The sequence below is a fragment of the Mastigoproctus giganteus genome, chromosome 11 (genome assembly GCF_048544385.1).
Source record: "Mastigoproctus giganteus isolate SK-2022 chromosome 11, ASM4854438v1, whole genome shotgun sequence".
Taxonomy (NCBI): domain Eukaryota; kingdom Metazoa; phylum Arthropoda; class Arachnida; order Uropygi; family Thelyphonidae; genus Mastigoproctus; species Mastigoproctus giganteus.
The window spans coordinates 172,868,912-172,890,244 of record NC_143585.1 but is presented as its reverse complement, the minus strand read 5'-3'; the positions used below and the strand labels follow the sequence as shown (position 1 = coordinate 172,890,244).

General features: G+C 37.6%; 1 protein-coding gene across 2 annotated transcripts in view; it reads left to right on the top strand.

Annotated features, from left to right (window-relative positions):
- LOC150078577 (uncharacterized) overlaps nt 1–21,333 on the top strand; it is a 394,647-nt gene that overhangs the window by 160,629 nt on the left and 212,685 nt on the right. For both annotated transcript variants that reach the window (XM_090385383.1, XM_090385384.1), the window contains one exon: nt 5,647–5,754. In XM_090385383.1, the coding sequence (XP_090241509.1) occupies nt 5,647–5,754 (108 nt within the window). The remainder of the gene's footprint in view (nt 1–5,646; nt 5,755–21,333) is intronic.

Below are 21,333 nucleotides of genomic sequence, written 5' to 3'. Positions count from 1 at the left end.
CTTCTGTTTTCTTGTCACACTCACCCAGCTGCTTGAGATGCTGAAGCATTTGCAATTACTATTGAGCTTGCACAGATTGTTCATTTACCTACAAGAATACCAGACAATCCTAACAATATAGCCAACGAGCTTGATCTTTTTCTCACAAACAACCCTTCTAAGTGCATGGTCGAATTATGTGGTCCTTTAGGCACCGCAGATCACAATTTGGTGATTGTCTCTCCTCCTATGGAGCCTTTATCTCATGGCTTTTCCAAAGCTCGTGTTGTTTGGTATTACAAGAATGCAAAATGAGATGACTTGCATGATTTCTTTTCTTCTTTTCTTTGATTGGATTACTGTTTCAAAACTTCTAATGTCACTGTTTGCTCAGATCGTGTCAGTAAAATTATTCTTGCAGGAATGGAATCCTTTATTCCACACTCCAGTTTAAAATCTTGTCCTTTTTCTAAACCTTGGTTTTCCAATAATTGTGTTAAGGCTGTCAAAGAGAAAAAAGTAATTGGCTTATTTCCAATTTTTCATTTTCTCCGTACATCAAAGCTTGCAACAATTGTAAAGCAGTTATTAATCAGTCCAAACTAAATTTTGAACATGCTAAGAGTATAAAACTTTAGCATTAGCATTAGTAGAGGTATTTGATGCAAGAAAGCAAGCTTATGCAGCATCAGCCAAAAAATAAATAAATAAATAAAAAAAATAACCACTTCCACTTCACCCCTCTGTTCGTTTGAAATACCTGTCCAGCTGAGCCTTGCATTGTTTACTTAGCATTAGCATTAGTAGAGGCATTTGATGCAAGAAAGCAAGCTTATGCAGCATCAGCCAAAAAAAAAAAAAAAAAGTAACATAAATAAATAAAAATAACCACTTCCACTTCACCCCTCTGTTCGTTCGAAATACCTGTCCAGCTGAGCCTTAAACATATTTAGGCTATCAACTTCCACGACAAGGGATGGAAGTCTGTTCCACCTACCAACCACCCACTGGCTAAAGGCAAATTTCCGCACATCTATCCTACATCTGTCTTTCCTCAATTTGAATTTATGCCCTCTCAGATGATTATTCTGAGCAAGAGGAAGAAACCCATCAGCATTGAGCATGCTCAAACCATTCAAGGCTTTGTACACCTCTATCAGATCACCTCGCTGGTGCCTAGTTTCCAGACACTGTAATTCGCAAAACTTAAGCCTTTCTTCGTAAAAGCACCCCTTTGTCCCATTCACCAATCTAGTTGCCCTTCTCTCTACTCGTTCCAGCAGCTCTACATCCTTCTTGAAATGAGGCCTCCAGGCCTGTATACAGTACTCTAGGTGTGGCCTGACCATTGCCTTATACAAGGGAATAATCACCTCCTTATCCCTGCTAGAAAAATTCCTATATGTCATTGACAATACACCATGAGCTACTCTTGCAGCCCGTCTGCACTGCTCAGAGAACTTCATATCTGCCTGCACAACCACCCCCAGGTCCCTTTCACTCTCTACCACTGTCAGTGTAGTACCACACAGTTGATACGTTGCTCTGGGGTTGCTGTTTCCCATATGTAGTACTTTACATTTGTCAATGTTAAACTTCATTTGCCACCTCGAAGCCCATCTGCTCAACCTTTCCAAATCCTGTTGCAGCAGCATAGTGTCAGTAGTGTCCTTGACAACCCTGCCAACCTTCGTATCGTCTGCAAACTTGGACATTAAGCCTGGTATACCATCATCAGTATCATTTATAAATACAGAAAACAATAAAGGACCCAACACTGAACCCTGAGGGACTTCACTAATAACATTAGTCCACGATGAGCAGTGTCCATTGATTACCACTCTCTGTCTTCTCCCCCTCAACCACCCCTTTATCCATAGCAGCAATTTGCCTCCAATGCCACACTGCTCCAATTTGTGCAGCAGTCTTCCATGTGCAACAGTATCAAAAGCCTTTCTAAGATCCAAGTATATAATATCAAAGTTATTCCCTGCATCCAGTTCTTTTGTGACTGCATCATAGTATCCAATCAAATTGGTCAGGCAAGACTTACCCTTAACAAAACCATGCTGTGTCCTAGCTATAACTGAAGTCTTGTCTAGATGATCCTGCAGTGCTTCTTTAACCAGTGCCTCCATTAATTTTCCGGGAACAGAAGTTAAACTCACAGGTCTATAATTACTTGTGTCAGCCTTTGATCCCCCTTTGTGAATTGGGGTCACATTTGCACATCTCCAGTCCATGGGTACCTCCCCTGAGTCCAAGGAAGCTCTCATAATTATGGCTAAGGGTTTGCTTATTTCCTTTGCTGCCTCCTTTAATATAACTGGATAGATCCCATCCACCCCAGGTGCCTTTCTTGTGTTTATCTTCAACCATTTCTCCTCCACTTTACTCTCAGTTATTACAAGATTCTCTAGCTTACTGCTAGAGTTGAATACACCTCTGGCATTCCCCTCTCTGAATAACTCCTCATGCGTGAATGTCGATGCAAAATATTCATTTAGTTTGTTAGCTACCTGAGCAGGGTCATCAACAGTTGACCCATCGATCTCAAGTGGACCAATCTGATTCATCCCCTTCCTTCTAGAGTTTACATAAGTAAAGAACTCTTTGCTGTTTTTCTTCGCATCCCTTGCCAAGGATCTCTCGTAATCTGCCTTCGCCTGCCTAACCTCCTTTGTAACTCTTTGGTTACAGATCAACTTGTATCTATCATAGGGGTCTGTGTCAAGTGTTAATTTGTATGTATCCCATGCATTTTTCTTCTCTGCCATATGCCTCATTAGTTCATCTGACATCCATTTAGGCCTAAACCTTGAACAATATTTCTTAGTTGGTATGTAAAGCCTAGTAGCTTCCAAGATAAGTTCTTTGAATGCTTCCCATTTTGAATTTGCTGTTGGCAATATCATCAGTTGATCCCACTGTATAGAATTTAAATACTGTCTCAGTCCATTGTAGTCGCCTTTACGAAAGCAATACCCCTTCCCTTTACCCCTAATGGTAGTTACCTCTTTGAGTAACTCCCACTTCAGCACACTGTGATCACTGCCACCTAGTGGTTCATTTATCTGCAGATTCTTAATGTATGAAGAATCACTACTGATAATCAAATCAAGAGTATTACTCCCTCTAGTTGCCTCCCGAACATGCTGATGTAGAAAACAATCATCCAATAAATCCACAAAAGCCTTGCTAGTGTGTGAGTGACCAGCCCCCAAATTCCAGTCAATATCTGGGAAATTAAAATCCCCCATTATAAGACTCTCTGATTTACTGGCCCACTCTATTTCTCCGAACAGTTTATTATACTGATCAGAGTCATTAGGCCTATAGCACACTCCTTCTCTCAATTTTGATCTCCCAATGCTTATGTCACACCAAACTGACTCGACACTGCACTGTCCAGCGATGTCGACTGGCTTCACTTCCTTGGATTTTATGTGTTTTTTAACTAATAGCATAACCCCTCCTCCCTTCCTATCCTGTCTATCCTTTCTGTAGACATTGTACTCCCCAAATTCCAGTTCTGCATTCCTTATATCTGTGTGACACCACGTCTCTGAAATCCCCACAATATCTGCCTTTGATGTTTTGAGCAATACCTCAAATTCATTAAATTTATTTACTAAACTCCTAGCATTGGTGTACACACAAGTATACATGCACCTGTTCTTTTTCTTAGCTACCCTAACACAACCCATGTGTTTACTTGTACCCCAATGATTCCCAGCAGTCTCTGAAATATCCTGCATCTTATTTTCCAGGCTGCGGCTCATTCCAATAGAAGCAGTGCAAGAATCACTTTCACCTCTGCCAGTGGCTACTGTTAATCTATTAGTCCTTGTATCCCCCCAATCTAGCAGTTTTCCGACCCACCTAACACTGCCTCGATAGCATCAGCAAACATTCTTGCACCCTTTCTATTTAAGTGTATCCCATCCCTGTAGAAGCAGTCTCTCCTGTTAACAAGTACAGACCAGGCTGAAAAAAATTCTAACTTTTTGCAGAAAGCATCGTAGCTTCTTTGAAAAAGCTCAATCTCCAGGACAACTGCTACATGTTAGATGACTCATCAGAATCAATCACTACACAGAATTTAAAAAATGCTTGGAAAAAACTGTGGCATATTGTAGAATAAACCATAGGAGATGAGCAGAATCGAAATGAAGGAGATGGGGGTCAAATACTGAATGAGATGATCAACTTGTTTCAGTCAATGCCAGGGTTTGAAGATTGTGATGATGGTGAGGCAAAGGCATGGATGGAAAATGGTATTGATGCTGCAAGGTTTCCTGTTTTAAATGAAAACGAAATTGTGAGTGTAAAAAAATCTAGAGCTCCGAAAAATGAAATGAAGCTAGATGACAACGAAGAAAATGACATCAACACTGGGCCTACACATGGTGAGGCATTTTCCACTCTATAGAGTGCGATGGCTTGATACCAGCAACAAACTGAATGCTGTCCAACCCAATTATTCTTGCTCAGAAGAAAATTGGGGACAAAGAACTGAAGTTTGAAAATGATGCAGCAAAAAATAAGTAATTATTTTCGTTAAAGCCTATACATATCTGTTATTGTGGCTGAAAGTTCCATTTGTTTTGTTACCAATGAATGAAAATACGTATATACTTAGAGATTTTATTCCTATACTTACTAGACTTTCTTGTTTTTTTTAAAGTCTCCCGAACAGTATTTTTGATAAATTCAAAAATCTGAACGAACCGGCAGTCCGAACTACTGATAATTTATATGCATCCCATGCACTTTTCTTCTCTACTATATATCTCAGTAGTTCATCTGACATCTCTTTAGGTCTAAGCCTTGCATAGTATGTAGTTAAGATGTACATTAATATGGTTCTGCACATAGTAGTAGTAATCTCAGAAATAACAATTGTGTGAAATCACACTCAGGTTAGTAGAAAATGAAAAATATCTATAATTATTCAGACAGACAAGAAATTCTCCACGTAGTGTGGGCTGGCTGCTAGGCCAGCTTCTAGAGTTTTTGTCAACAGAGATAAGAAGGCAGTTATTCTGCTGTATAAGATTAGGCCACATCTTGAGTATTTCATAACGAATTTCACTAGAACGTTGCATATTCTAGTGAAAGTAGTTATTTTGCAAATATGAAACATCTGGAAACTAGTAACCTGTGAGGAGATCTGATTAAAGGGTTTAATGATTTGAATGCATTGAGTGAGTAAGCTAAATGTTGATGGTATTATCACTCTCACTGTTTTGAATTGGATAGTTTGAATTAATTTAAAGAACTTAAGGAACACTGCTAACAGGTGATGTGTATTTTTTGTTTGTTTATTTATTCATTTATTATTTATTTTTTTTATGTTTATATTTATTTAAATTTTTTTTTTTTTTTTCTGATGTTTAAATTTGCTTTCTTCATTAGTTGTGAATATTATTACTACTACCATATCTGATATCCTGGAAACAGACCTTACAGCTGTAGCTGTTTGTTTTGATATGAGAATTAGCAAAATAAATTTTAAATTACATTTAGCTGCTGGATATACTGATATTGCTATATTAAAACCATTTATTTATTATTATTATTTTTTTTTTTTAAATGATTAAATAAGTGTTTATAATTTGTGTGTCTATATATATTATATTGGTGTATGCTTTGCCATTCACTTAGATTTTCATGTGACGGTCGATTAATTGTTTCTGGGGCAGATGACAAGACAGTAAAGTTGTGGGACACCAATACCAAAGGATGTATCCATACATTTCCAGATCAAGGAGGGTGAGTTTTCTTAGAGCGGAAGGCTGAATTATGCTCTAGATATAGAGAGTACTTTTGATTTAATCTTCTTTGATTTTTGAGACATATAGATGCTGAAATAAACAGAAAAATTTGGAATGTAAAATATAAATCAGTGCAGAGTATTATTACTGCATTAGATATATTTGTTTAGTGCAGAATTTTTAATTATAGCGAATTGGAATGAAAATCACGTTGGAACTAATGACATTAAGAGTAAAAGATCTGCAGATTTACTCAACAAGTACAGGGCAATGTTGAAAAAAGTCGCGAGTTTGGGTTGAATGTAAAAGTATCTGCAATTCTGCCCAGACCTGATAGGAGGGAGTATATGATGAGAGTCTTGTTGATCAATTCGGCCCTGGAGAGACTGTGCAAGGTTCAAGAAGTAGAATTTTTTTCAGCCTGGTCTGTGCTTCTACAGGAATGGGGTACACTTATATAGAAAAATTGCAAGAATATTTGCTGATGCTATCGAGGCAGTGTTAGGTGGGTCGGAAAACTGCTAGCTTGAGGGGGATACACAGACTAAAAGGTTAAGTGGCTGCATGCAGAGGCAATAGTGATTCTTTCTCTGCTTCTATTAGAATGAGCAGCAGCCTGGAAAGCAAGGTAATCGAGATTTCCAGGACTGTTCTGAGTCATAGTGGAACATGTAAATACATGGGCTGTGTTAAGGTAACCAAGAGTAGGAACAGTTGCATGTAACTTGCGTGTACACCAATGCTAGAAGTATAGTTAATAAATATGATGAGCTTGAAGTGCTAGTCAAGACATCAAAGGCAGATATTGTTGGGATATCAGAGACATGGTGTCACACAGATATAATTGGAATTTGGAGAGTACAATATGTATAGGAAGGGAGAAGGGATTATGCTGTTAGTTAAGAAACACATAAAATCTAAGGAAGTGCATCCAGTTGATGTTGGTGGACAATGCAGTGTTGAGTCTGTTTGGTGTGAAATAAGCACGGGAAAAGTTAAGAGTAGGAGATCGGCAGAATTACTTAACAAGTACAGGTTACTGTTGAACAAAAGCCGAGAATTAGGGTTGAATTTGAAAGTGTCTGCAATTCTGCCCAGACACGATAGGAGGGAGTATATGATGAGAGCCTTGTCGATCAATTCGGCCCTGGAAAGATTGTGCAAGGCTCAAGGGGTAGAATTTTTTTCAGCCTGGACTGTACTTGTTAACAGGAGAGATTGCTTCTACAGGGATGGGATACACTTAAATAGAAAGGGTGCAAGAATATTTGCTGATGCTATCGAGGCAGTGTTAGGTGGGTCGGAAAACTGCTAGCTTGGGGGGAGACAAAGACCAATAGATTGACAGTAGCCACTGGCAGAGGTGAAAGAGATTCTTGCACTGCTTCTATTAGAATGAGCAGAAGCCTGAAAAACAAGTTGCATGGTATTTCAGAGACTGCTGGGAGCCATTGTGGTACAAGTAAACACATGGGTTGTGTTAGGGTAGCTAAGAATAGAAACAGGTGCAGGTATACTTGCGTGTACACCAATGCTAGGAGTTTAGTAAATAAATTTGATGAATTTGAGGTATTGCTCAAAACATCGAAGGCAGATATTGTTGGGATATCAGAGACGTGGTGTCACACAGATATAAGGGATGCGGAACTGCAATTTGGGGAGTACAACGTCTACAGACAGGATAGACAGGATAGGAAGGGGGGAGGTGTTATGCTATTAGTTAAGAAACACATAAAAACCAAGGAAGTGAAGCCAGTCGACATCGCTGGACAGTGCAGTGTGGAGTCAGTTTGGTGTGACATAAACATTGGGAGATCAAAATTGAGAGTAGGAGTGTGCTATAGGCCTAATGACTCTGATGAGTATAATAAGGAACTGTACAGGGAAATAGAGTGGGCCAGTAAATCAGAGTGTCTTATAATGGGAGATTTTAATTTCCCAGATATTGACTGGAATTTGGGGGCTGGATACTCACACACTAGCAGGGGTTTTGTGGATTTATTGGATGATTGTTTTCTACATCAGCATGTTCGGGAGGCAACTAGAGGGATTAATACTCTTGATTTGATTATCAGCAGTGATTCTTCATGCATTAAGAATCTGCAGATAAATGAACCACTAGGTGGCAGTGATCACAGTGTGCTGAAGTGGGATTTACTCAAAGAGGTAACTACCATTAGGGGTAAAGGGAAGGGTTATTGCTTCCGTAAAGGCGACTACGATGGACTGAGACAGTATTTAAATTCTATACAGTGGGACCAACTGATGATGTTACCAACAGCAAATTCAAAATGGGAAGCATTCAAAGAACTTATCTTGGAAGCTACTAGGCTTTACATACCAACTAAGAAATATTGTTCAAGGTTTAGGCCAAAATGGATGTCAGATGAACTAATGAGGCATATGGCAGAGAAGAAAAATGCATGGGATACTTACAAATTAACACATGACACAGAAGCCTATGATAGATACAAGTTGATATGCAACCAAGTTACAAAGGAGGTTAGGCAGGCGAAGGCAGATTACGAGAAATCCTTGGCAAGGGATGCGAAGAAAAACAGCAAAGAGTTCTTTACTTATGTAAACTCTAGAAGGAAAGGGATGAATCAGATTGGTCCACTTGATATTGATGGGTCAAGTGTTGATGATCCTGCTCAGGTGGCTAACAAACTAAATGAATATTTTGCATTGACATTCACACATGAGGAGTTATTCAGCGAGGGGAATGCCAGAGGTGTATTCAACTCTAGCAGTAAGTTACAGAATCTTGAAATAACTGGGAGTAAAGTGGAGGAGAAAGTGTTGAAGATAAACACAAGAAAGGCACCCGGGGTGGATGGGATCTATCCAGTTATATTAAAGGAGGCAGCAAAGGAAGTAAGCAAACCCTTAGCCATAATTATGAGAGCTTCCTTGGACTCAGGGGAGGTACCCATAGACTGGAAATGTGCAAATGTGACCCCAATTCACAAAGGAGGATCAAAGGCTGACACAAGTAATTATAGACCTGTGAGCTTGACTTCTGTTCCAGGAAAATTAATGGAGGCACTGGTTAAAGACGCACTGCAGGATCATTTAGACAAGACTTCAGTTATAGCTCAGACACAGCATGGTTTTGTTAAGGGGAAGTCTTGCCTGACGCAGTCACAAAAGAACTGGATGCAGGGAATAACTTTGATATTATATACTTGGATCTTAGAAAGGCTTTTGATACTGTTGCACATGCAAGACTGCTACACAAATTGGAGCAGTGTGACATTGGAGGCAAATTGCTGCTATGGATAAAGGGGTGGTTGAGGGGGAGAAGACAGAGAGTGGTAATCAATGGACACTGCTCATCGTGGACTGATGTTATTAGTGGAGTCCCTCAGGGCTCAGTGTTGGGTCCATTATTGTTTTCTGTATTTATAAATGATATTGATGATGGTATATCGGGATTAATGTCCAAGTTTGCAGACGATAGAAAGGTTGGCAGGGTTGTCAAGGACACTACTGACACTATGCTTCTGCAACAGGATCTGGAAAGGTTGAGCAGATGGGCTGAGAGGTGGCAAATGAAGTTTAACATTGACAAATGTAAAGTACTACACATGGGAAACAGCAACCCCAGAGCAACGTATCAACTCTATGGTACAACACTGACAGTGGTAGAGAATGAAAGGGACTTGGGGATGGTTGTGCAGGCAGATATGAAGTTCTCTGAGCAGTGCAGACGGGCTGCAAGAGTAGCTCATGGAGTATTGTCAATGATATACAGGAATTTTTCCAGCAGGGATAAGGAGGTGATTATTCCATTGTATAAGGCGATGGTCAGGCCACACCTAGAGTACTGTATACAGGTCTGGAGGCCTCATTTCAAGAAGGATGTAGAGCTGCTGGAACGAGTACAGAGAAGGGCAACAAGATTAGTGAATGGAACAAAGGGGTGCTCTTACGAAGAAAGGCTTAAGTTTTGCAAATTACAGTGTCTGGAGACTAGGCACCAGCGAGGTGATCTGATAGAGGTGTATAAAGCCTTGAATGGTTTAAGCATGCTCAATGCTGATGGGATTCTTCCTCTAGCTCAGAATAATCACCTGAGAGGGCATAAATTCAAATTGAGGAAAGACAGATGTAGGATAGACGTGCGGAAATTTGCCTTTAGCCAGCGGGTGGTTGGTTGGTGGAACAGACTTCCATCCCTTGTGGTGGAGGTTGATAGCCTAAATAAGTTTAAGGCTCAGCTGGACAGGTATTTTGAATGAACAGAGGGGTGAAGTGGAAGTGGTTTTTTTTTTTTTTTTTTGGCTGATGCTGCATAAGCTTGCTTTCTTGCATCAAATGCCTCTACTAATGCTAATGCTAAAAAGAAAAATGAGAGTAGGTGTGTGTGTGTTCTAGACCGAATTAATCTGATGAGTATAATGAGCAATTGTGCAGAGAAATAAAGTGGAACAGTAAATCAGAATGTCTTACAATGGGGGATTTTAACTTTCCAGATATTGACTGGAACTTGTGGGTTGGTCAAAAGCACACTAACAAGACTTTTGTGGATTTATTGGATGATTGTTTTTTACAGCAACATGTACAAGAGGTAACCAGAGGGAGTAATACTCTCCATCTGATTATCAGCAGTGATTATTCATGCATTAAAAAATTGCAGATCAAGGAACCACTGGGTGACAGTAATCACAATGTACTAATGTGAGAATTACTTAAAGATGTAACTACCATCAAGGCTAAAGGGAAGGGCTTTTACTTTCGTAAAGGTGACTACAGAGGTCTCAGACAATATTTAAATTCCGTACAGTGGGATCAACTGATGATGTTAACAACATTGAATTCTAAATGGTAAGCCTTCTGGGACTTAATTTTTGAGGCTACTTGGCTTTTCATTCCAATTAAGAAATACTGTTCAAAATTTAGGCCTAAATGGATGTCAGATGAATTAATGAGGCTTGTGGCAGAGAAGAAGAATGTATGGGATGCATATAAAGTATCAGGTGACACAGAAGCCTATGGCAGGTATAAATTAGTCTGTAATCAAGTCACAAAGGAGGTTAGGCAGGCAAAAGCAGATTACAATAAATCTTTGGTAAAGGTTGCAAATCAAAATAGCAAAGAGTTCTTTACTTATGTGAACTTTAGAAGGAAAGGGATGAATGAGATTGGATCACTTAACATAGATGATTGTGCTCAGGTAGCTGATAAACTGAATGAGTATTTTGCATCTACATTCACACATGAGGAGTTATTCAATGAGGGGAGTGCCAGAGGTTTATCCAACGCTAACAGGGAGCTAAGTGATTTTGTAATAACTGAGAGCAAATTTGAGGAGAAATATTTGAAGTTAAATGTAAGGAAGGCACCTGGAGTGGATGGGTTCCACTCCAGGTGCCTTCCAGTTATATTAAAGGAGGCAGCAAAGGAAGTAAGCAAACCCTTAGCCATAATTATGAGAGCTTCCTTGGACTCAGGTGAGAGGTCCCTATGGACTGGAGGTGTGGAAATGTATCACAAATTCACATGGTGGGGGGTTCAAAAGGTGACGAAAGTAACTAGACCTGTTAACTTGTGTTCCGGGGAAAATAATGGAATCACTGGTTAAAGAAACATTACAGGATCATCTAGACAAGACTGCAGTAATAGTTAAGACACAGCATGGGTTTGTTAACGGGAGGTCTTGTCTGACCAATTTCGTTGGATTCTATGATGTGGTCACAAAGGAACTGAATGCCAAAAATAATTTTGATATCATATACTTGGATTTCAGGAAAGCTTTTGATACTGTTGCACATAGCAAGACTGCTGTACAAATTGGAGAGGTATGACATTAAGGGTAAGTTGCTACAATGGATAAAGGGATGGTTGATTGGGAGAAGACAAAGAGTGGTAATCAATGGACACTACTCTTCGTGGACAAATGTTATTAGTGGAGTTTCCCAGGGTTTGCTGTACAGCCCATTGTTGTTTTGCATATTTATCAGTGATATTGATGGAGGTATATCAGGTTTAATGTTCAAGTTTGCAGATGATACAAAGGTTGACAAATTTGTTAATGACAGTAAAGACAGTATGCTACTCCAAGTGGACCTAGATAAGTTTGGAAAATGGCCTGAGAAGTGGCAGCTGATGTTTAACATTGACAAAATAATGCAAAGTACTGCCTTTGGGTAGCAATAACTGAAGAGAAACGTACCAACTGTGTGGTACTACACTCAGGGAAGTAGAAAGTGAAAAAGATCTGGGGGTATTTGTGGAGTAAAATATGAAGTTCGCTGAGCAGTGCAGTCTGATTGCCAGGGCAGGTCACGGAGTCTTGTCAATGATATATATATATAGGAATTTTACTAGCAGGGACAGGGAGGTGATTTTTCCGTTATACAAGGGAATGGTTAGGCCAAACCTAAAGTACTGTCAATGTTAAATCATGACCTGGGCAGTCGGCTTCCGAATCATAGCATTATGAGATGCAGTTTGCTTAATGTTCACAGATCTATCAAGAATGACACATGATATTGTTTACATCTAGCACACACAAGTGTGTGCTAGATATAAGCAATGTGGGGGTATTAGGCACCAAACCACTGAGAAAGCAAACATGAGAGTAGGAGTGTGTGTTTGTTAGAGTTGATGACTCTCATGAGTACAACAAACAGTTGTATACAGAGAAATAATGTAGTGCAGTAAATCAGAATTTCTTATAATGTGGGATTTTAATTTCCCAGATATTAACTAGAACTTGTGGGTTGTTCACTTGCTTGGAGGCCGACCGGGCTAGCCGAGTGGGTAAAGTACCTGCTCGGCAACTCAAAGTTCGCGGGTTCGATTCCCGCCTCGGGCTTGGATCAAAGTACTGTAAAACCTTGGGAGGTGCAATATGGCCACAGAAGCCGATGCGCCAACAACTACCAAATCAATCAATCAATCAACTTGGTTGGATGATTGTTTTCTATAGCAGCATGTTCGGGAGGCAAATAGAGGGAGTAAAACTCTCGATCTGATTCAGCAGTTGATTATTTGTGCATTAAGAATGAGCAGGTAAGGAACCACTAGGTGGCAGTGAACAGAACATCAATAATATAACATTTCTGATGTGAGATTTACTTAAAAATGTCACTACCATCATGGGTAAAGTGAATGGTTTTTGCTTTTGTGAAGATGACTACGGTGGTCTCAGACAGTTTTTAAATTCTATACAGTGGGACCAACTGATGATATTAACAACAGCAAATTGACTGATGATATATTAAGGAATCCTTATGTGCTGTGATGTAACGAATAGATCATAAGTATACCGTAGCTTAATTTTCAGCACTCACCTCATAGTAATTCGCTTGGTTTGATGAAACTTATATCAGGTATATAGTAGTTATAAAATTTTGAAATTCTGATTAGTAGCTATTTGTAACCTAGTGTAATTACGAATTTTAAAAAAGTTAAAAATTATGAGCTTTAAAACGTTAAAATTTGCCTAAGAAAGGAAAGTGCACATTCCATAGTTGTCTTGTTAAATTCATGTATTGAAAATTAAAAGGAGATAAAGCTAATAGCCGTGCACGAGTGACTTTCGAAACCGTCCTCAGTTAGCTTTAGTGGAAAGAGAACATTTGAAGTATGTTTTATACTGGTTAAGTTCCCGAAATGTATTTCACTGCAGGTGGAAACTTTATACGAGCTAAATTCCAAATAGGGGAGAACTTGATTGGAACTTTCATGTTTAATATGTTGAATGATGTGTGGCACTTAAACCACTCAGTGACGAGAGCCTCATTTTGAAGAATTTTATAACTAGAATTCATTTTAACTACTGTAATAGCCGAAACGATGCATGGGTTATGATTATAAGATTGAACATGTTGTGTTAATTCTGTATGCGATAAATTAGATTTGATGCTATTAAAGTGGTAGCAGGCACATATGTAAGAAATTTTTGAATTCCCAAATTTAGCTGTTGTACTACCAATATAACATGCTTGCTAATCTGATTGACATCTAATCAAATATATAATGTTATTATAATCCTGTGTCGTATACTCATATATTGTCCTGTATGAATTAAATTTAGAACCTAATTTATTATAAGATGTAAAAATTAACTTTATATCTGTATTCTTAAAAATCTGTCGAAGCCGTCTAGCATATTGTTGATGGTGTGGAAGGGTGATATGGGGTCTGTGTATCTTATTCAAATGGTTATCAATGTTGTCAGGGCTATTAATATTATTATGGACTTTAGTAATGGTTTCTTTTATTAGTTGTAATGGATATTTCCTATTGATAATTTTTTTAGTGAGTTATTGCAATTCTGTGGATAGATCTGCTTGTGTGTGACTATATTTTACAGCATTATATATCTCATTATAAAGAACTGCTTTTTTGATGTATAGAGGATGGTGTGAGTAGTAATGTAAGAACTTCCCTGTATGTTCGTTCTTCCTGTATATTTTGGTGCCTAAAGTTGTACCGATTTTATATATAGTTAGATTTAGAAAATTAATTTTATTATCGGTTTCTACTTAGATTGTAAATTTGAGTCTCTCATACATTGTATTAAATGTATTAAATAAAGTGTCAATAGTTGTTTTATTATCTATTAAAAGGACGTCGTCTGCGTATCTCATATACAATTTGATACCAAGAGGAAAAGGTTGAAGTACTTTTACTTCAATAGAAGCGAGGTAGATTTCAGATAAAGGGTTGAGATACCGAGGCCCGTAGGAAGGCCAAAAATTTGTTCATATGTATTATTTTGAAATCTAAATTGCTTGGCATTAAGTAACAGTGATTTGAGCCCTAAAATGCCATTAATATTTAAATCAGTACGTTTTGTCAAGGTGTCATCTTTAGTTTATAGTTCTTTAAGAGCTAGTAGCGTGCTTTCAATGTGCACGTTTGTGTATAGGGAGACAATGTCAAAAGAAGCGAGAATATCATTTTCAGATATGGTCACGGAAGTTATATGTTTGTGTGCTTTGCTGTGTTGTATACCGTGAACTGAGAAAAAATCTGATTAGAGGTGAAATAATTTTAACGAGTAATATGGATATATTAGCATAGGCATATTGAACAATTAGACTTCACACCAGCTGGTATTCAAATAAACAAATTCCAATCCTGCAACTAAAACACTTTATTTACAATAAAATAAAATAAAATACGAGCGTATTAAATGAAATAAAATAAAATATATAGTAGTCTAAAACTGATGTGATTTAATTTACAATAAAATACAAAAATATAAAATATATAAAATATGATGATAAAAGCGATAAAAACAATAAATAAAATACCGTAAGAACTGTAGCTTTTGGAGATAGCGATCTCCTTTCTCAACAGCATATTTCTGCTGTGTGGCACATCCTTAAATAGCAGATCCACGGCACTCGTCACATGGTTCCTCGGGAGTAAAATATGATATAAAATATATCATATTTTATATTTTTGTATTTTATTGTAAATTAAATCACATCAGTTTTAGACTACTATATATTTTATTTTATTTCATTTAATTTCATTTTATATGCTCTTATTTTATTTTATTTTATTGTAAATAAAGTGTTTTAGTTGCAGGATTGAATTTGTTTATTTGAATACCGGCTGGTGTAAAGTCTAATTGTTCAATATGAATTGTCCCAGCCTTGTAGGCCTATTTAGAGATTAGCATAAGCAGACTGTTTAAAGGAAAGTCTCAAAAGGTAATCTTTTTTATGGAGTTTTTATGGTTTTTATTCCAAAAACATGTGGAAGTATATTACTTCTATCTGTTGGAGGGTGTGTAAATTAATTTAATGGTTTAAGTGCCACACATCGTTCAACATATTAAACATGAAAGTTCCAATCAGCTTCTCCACTATTTGGAATTTAGGACATATAAAGTTTCCATGTGCACTGAAATGCATTTTGGAAACTTAACCATTATATAACATATTTCGCGTGTTCTTCTCTTTCCACTGAAGCTAAGTGAGGACAGATTCAAAATTCGCTCATTTACCGCTATTAGCTTTTATCTCCTTTTAATTTTTAATACTTGAATTTAATAAGACAACTATAGAATGGAATATGCACTTTCCTTTCTTAGATAAATTTTAACACGTTTTAAAGCTCGTAATTTTTAAATTTTTAAAAATTCATAATTACACTAAGTTACAAACAGCTACTAATCGGAATTGAAAAATTTTATAACTGCTGTGTACCTGTTATTATTATTATTAGCAGCCATATGGTGCAAGGAAGCCTGAGGCTTATGCTGCACCAGTCAAAAAAATTCCCAAGTCACCCTCGGAGAGAGAGAGAGAGAGAGAGAGAGAGAGAGAGAGAGAGAGAGAGAGAGAGAGAAGTAGAAAGGAATCACCAAGAAAGAGAAGAATGATGATATCCAGCTCAGTATAAGTTTCATCAAACCAAGTTGATTACTATGAAGTGAGTGCTGAAAATTAAGCTATGCTATACTTATGATCAACAGCAAATTCTAAATGGGAAGCATTCAAGAAATTAATCTTCGAAGCTTCTAGGCTTTTCATACCACCTAAGAAATACAATTCAAGGTTTAGGCCTAAATGGCTATCAGATGAATTAATGAGACTCATCGCAGAGAAAAAAAATGTGCATATAAGTTTGCATATAAATTCTCAGGCAACACAGAATCTTCTTGTAGATATAAGCTAATCTGTAATCAGGTCACAAAGGATTTTGGCAAGCGAATGCAGATTTGCCAAAGATTAAGAGAAATCTTTGCAAAGGATGCAAGGAAAAACAGCTAAGAGTTCTTTCCTTATATAAACTCTAGAAGGAAGGGAATAAATCAGCTTGATTGACTAGATATCGATGGTTCCAATTTTGATGATCCTGCTCAAATAACTGAGAAATTCTCTAGGAAAGTGGAGGACAGAAGCTTATTAAATGAAATGATTTTGTAATAACTTAGAGCGAAGTGGAGGTCCTCACAGACTAAAGATGTACAAATGTAAAATGAATTTACAAGAGGGGGGGGTGAAGGGGCGACACGAGTAATTACAGAGCTTTCAGTTTAACTTCTGTTCCCAGGAAAAATAATGGAGTAATTGGTTAAAGAAGCATTGCAGGATTGTCCAGACAAGACTACAGCAATAATTCAGACACAGCATGGGTTAGTTAAGGGGAGGTTTTGTCTCACCAATTTGATTCGATAATATGATGTGGTCACAAAGGAACATACAACGCAAAAAATAATTTTGATATCATATACTTGAATTTCAGGAAAGGTTGTGATACTGTTTCACACACATAGACGACTGCTGTGCAAAGTGGAGTAGATGGCCTTAAGGGCAAGTTGCTGTAGTGGATAAAAGGATGGTTGAATGGGAGAAGACAGTGTTAATCAATGGATATTTCTCTTCATGGACTAATGTTGTTAGTGGAGAAACCTGGATTTGGTGTTGGAACCATTGTTGTTTTGTATATTTATAGAGATATTGATGAGCAGTGTTCTCCCCAGGACCTGTTGAATGGGCTCACTTCCCGGCTAGAATTTAACCACTTCTTGTGGTACCGTATGGTACTGATCTCGATCAATATTAATTCGAACATACTATGCGAAGTATTGCACTTTCCCATCCTGCTACTTCATAATGCCACCTGGCTGGAAAACATTTCTCGGGAGAACATTGATGAGGGTATAACAGGCTTAATGTCGAAATTTGCAAATGACACAACGGTTGGCAGGGTTGTTAATGAGAGTAATGACAGTATCCTATTGGAACAGAATCTGTAAAAGTTGGGCAGATGTGCTGAGAAGTAGCAACTGCAGATTAACATTGACAAGTGAAAAGTACTGCACTTTCATTCTCTACCACAGTGGATACTCAGTGTGGTAGAGAATGAAAAAGGTATTTTTGCATTCAGATGTGAAGTTTTCTGAACAGTGCTAATAGGCTGCCAGAGCAGGTCATGGGGGTCTTGTCAAGGATATACAGTAATTTTGCTAATAGGAAAAAGGAGGTGATTATCCCTTTGTATAAGGCAATGGTCAGGCCTCGTCTTAAGTACTGTGTAAAGGTCTGGAGGCTTCATTTTAGGTATGGTGTAGAGTTGCCAGGAGCACAGAGAAGTGCAACAAGATTGGTGAGAGGAACAAAGGGTGTCTCTTACCAAGAAAGACTTAAGTTCTGCAAATTTCAATGTCTTCTGACACCTGCGAAGTGATCTGATTCAGGTGTATAATGCTGCAACAAACTTCCATCTATTGTTGTGGAAATTGGTATCTTAAATAAATTCAAGAAAGAAGTCAACAAACTTTTAGTGCGAATCGATGGCTGAAATGGGATTTTTTTGGCTGATGCTGTATAAGCTTGCTTTCTTGCATTTTATGTCTCTACTAATTGTAATGCTAATTAGCATTAACATTAGTTGAGGCATACCATGCAAGAAAGCAAGCTTATACAGCAGCCAAAAATAACAGAAAAAAACCCCCTGCCCATTTCACCCATCCGGTTATTCCAAATGTTTGTCTAGTTCAGCCTTAAATTTATTTAAGTTAACTTCCACAACAACAACAGATGGAATTCTCTTCCAGCAATCAACTACCCATTGGCTAAAGCAAACTTCCGCACATCTATTCTACTGCTCAGAATAATCGCCTGAGAGGGCATAAATTCAAATTGAGGAAAGACGGTTGTAGGATAGATGTGCGGAAGTTTGCCTTTAGCCAGCAGGTGGTTGATTGCTGGAACAAACTTCCATCTGTTGTTCTAGTTGATAGCTTAAATAGATTCAAGGCAGAACTTTGGAGTGAGCGGATGGGTGAAATTAGGGTTTTTTTTTTTTTTTTTTTTGGCTGATGCTATAAGCTTGCTTTCTTGCATCATGTGCCACTGTCTTTCCTCGATTTGAATCTATGCCCACCTCAGGTACTTAGTCTGAGCAAGCGGAAGTATCTCATCAGCATTGAGCCTCCTCAAACTATTCAAGGCCTTATACCCCTGAATCAGATCACCTCGCAGGTGCCTAGTCTCCAGATGCTGCAATTTTCAGAACTTAAAGACTTGTTTTCATAAATACACCCATTTGTTCCTCTAACCAATCTTGTTGCTCTTCTCTGTTCTCATTCTAGCAACGTAGAACACTTCCGTATGATGCTCTCCAGAAATTAAAATGAAAACAATTTAAAAAAAAATCAAAAATCTTACATTACAGTAAGAAATAATTAACAATAATTAAAAATCAAGAGTGCAATTAAAAATCAATTTAACATAATTAAAAATGATTTTTTTCCTTAAATTAATTTTTACTTAATTTTTAATTGTGTTAAATTGATTTTTTTATTGGGTTAGTTTGATTTTTAATTATTGTTAATTATTTCTTACTGTAATGAAAGATTTATTTTTTAAAAATTATTTTAATTTTAATTTTTGTAGAGTATCATATGGAAGTTTTCTATGTATCATATTGAGGTAAACTTCTCTTATTCTTTTAAAAATATTGATATCAACCTAGAACATATTGAGCATTATAGCGCTTGTTCATACTATCAAACAGTACTCAAGATGTGGCCTGACCATTGCCTTATACAAAGGGATAATCACCTCCTTGTCTCTGATAGCAAAATTCCTATATATCATTGACAAAACTCCATGACCTGCTCTGGCAGCCCGTTTTGCTCAGAGAGCTTCATATCTGACTGCACAATTACCCCCAGGCCTTTTACATTCTCCACCTTCCTGAGTATAGTACCAAAGATATCCTGAAAAAGGCCTCTGAGGTTGGGAGAATAGTTCATATCACAAATTTAAATAAATACACCAACCATTTTGATTAAAATAGTTTAATACTGTAAAAATATAAATATAATAGAATGTACCAAGCGATACAGTGGATACTGTAAAATAATATTTACAAAAATGATTTACTATAAAATAAAATAAAATAAAATCTATTACGAAAATGTTAAAATACAATAAAATACAAGAATTAAAAGCGATAAAACAGTGATTGTAGCTTTCGGGGGCATCTGCCTCCTTTCTCAACAGCAGTGCTACTTAGGCAACACATCCTTTAGTATCAGGTTCGCTTGGTACATTTTATTATATTTACATTTTATTTTTTTTCAGTATTAAACTGTTTTAATCAAAACGTTTGGTGTATTTATTTAAATTTGTGATAGTACCAAATAAATAAATTTGTGATAGTACCAAAGAGTTGGTACGTTTCTCTGGGGTTACTGCAGTACTTTCCATTTGTCAATGTTTATCTGCAGTTGCCACTTCTCAGTCCATCTGCCCAACTTTTGCAGATTCTGTTCCAATAGCATACTGTCATTACTCTCATTAACGACCCTGCCAACCTTTGTGTCATCTGCAAACTTGGACATTAAGCCTGATATACCTCATCGATATCATTGATAAATACAAAAAAAGAACAATGGGTTCATCACCGAATCCTGGGGGACTTCGCTAATAACATTAGTCCCTGTAGACCAGTGTCCATATATCGCCACTCTCTGCCGTCTCCCCGTCAACCATCCCTGTATCCATTGCAGTAATTTGTCCTTAATGCCATACCGCTCCAATTTGTACAGCAGTTTTCCATGTGCAACAGTATCAAAAGCTTTCTTGAAATCCAAGTACATGATATCAAAATTATTTTTAGCATCCAGTTCCTTTGTGATCACATCCAAACAAATTGGTCAGACAAGACTTTCCCTAAACAAACTCTGAACTATTGTTGCTGCCTTGTGTAAGTGATCATGTATCACCTCTTTAACCAGTGACTCCATTATTTTCCCATAACACAAGTTAAACTAACATGTCTATAGTTATTTCTCATTTCTTTGAACCTCCTTTGTGAATTGAGGATGCATTTTCACATCTCCACTCCAATGGACCTTCCCTGATTCTAAGGATTCTCTCATACTTATGGCTAAGGGTTTTATTACTTCCCTTTCTTCCTCCTCCTTCATAACTGGATAGATTCCATCTGCCCCAGGTGCTTTTTTATGTTCAGTTTCTCCTTTTCTCCTCCACATTGCACTCATTTATCATAAAGTAATACTAATGTAATACTAATGCTAACTCAGCTTTGTTATGGGCATTTATGATAGCTTGAAGAACAGTGTGGATGCCTTCGAAGAAATAAACTTTGGGGGACCACAAGCTTTAGGCTTCCCACATCAATGCCACTGCTTGCACTTGATCATCAGGCAACCCAATAGAATGCACCCCAGAGTAGCTAATTGAATGGGAAATATATTATGAAAAAAGGATACGTGGAATTGAACCAAGGTGTGTGTGTGTGTGTGTGTCAGGGACAAAAGTTGATGACATTGTAGAGCAAGTGGATATCATCTTTTATGGGCACAAAAAATGATGTTACTGTATGTTGGCACTAGTTAATTAATAGTAGCAGACCTGCATGCAAATACGTGGTAATGTTGATAAAAGTCATAAGTTATGATTAAATTTGAAAGTGTCTGCAATTCTGCCAAGACACAATAGGAGGATGTATATGATGAGAACCTTTTCAATCAGTTTGACCCTGGAGAGCAATCTCTCCAGGGTCAAACTGATTGTGCCAGGCTCCTGGGATAGAATTTTTTGTTATTGTGCTCTGCTTGTTAACAGGA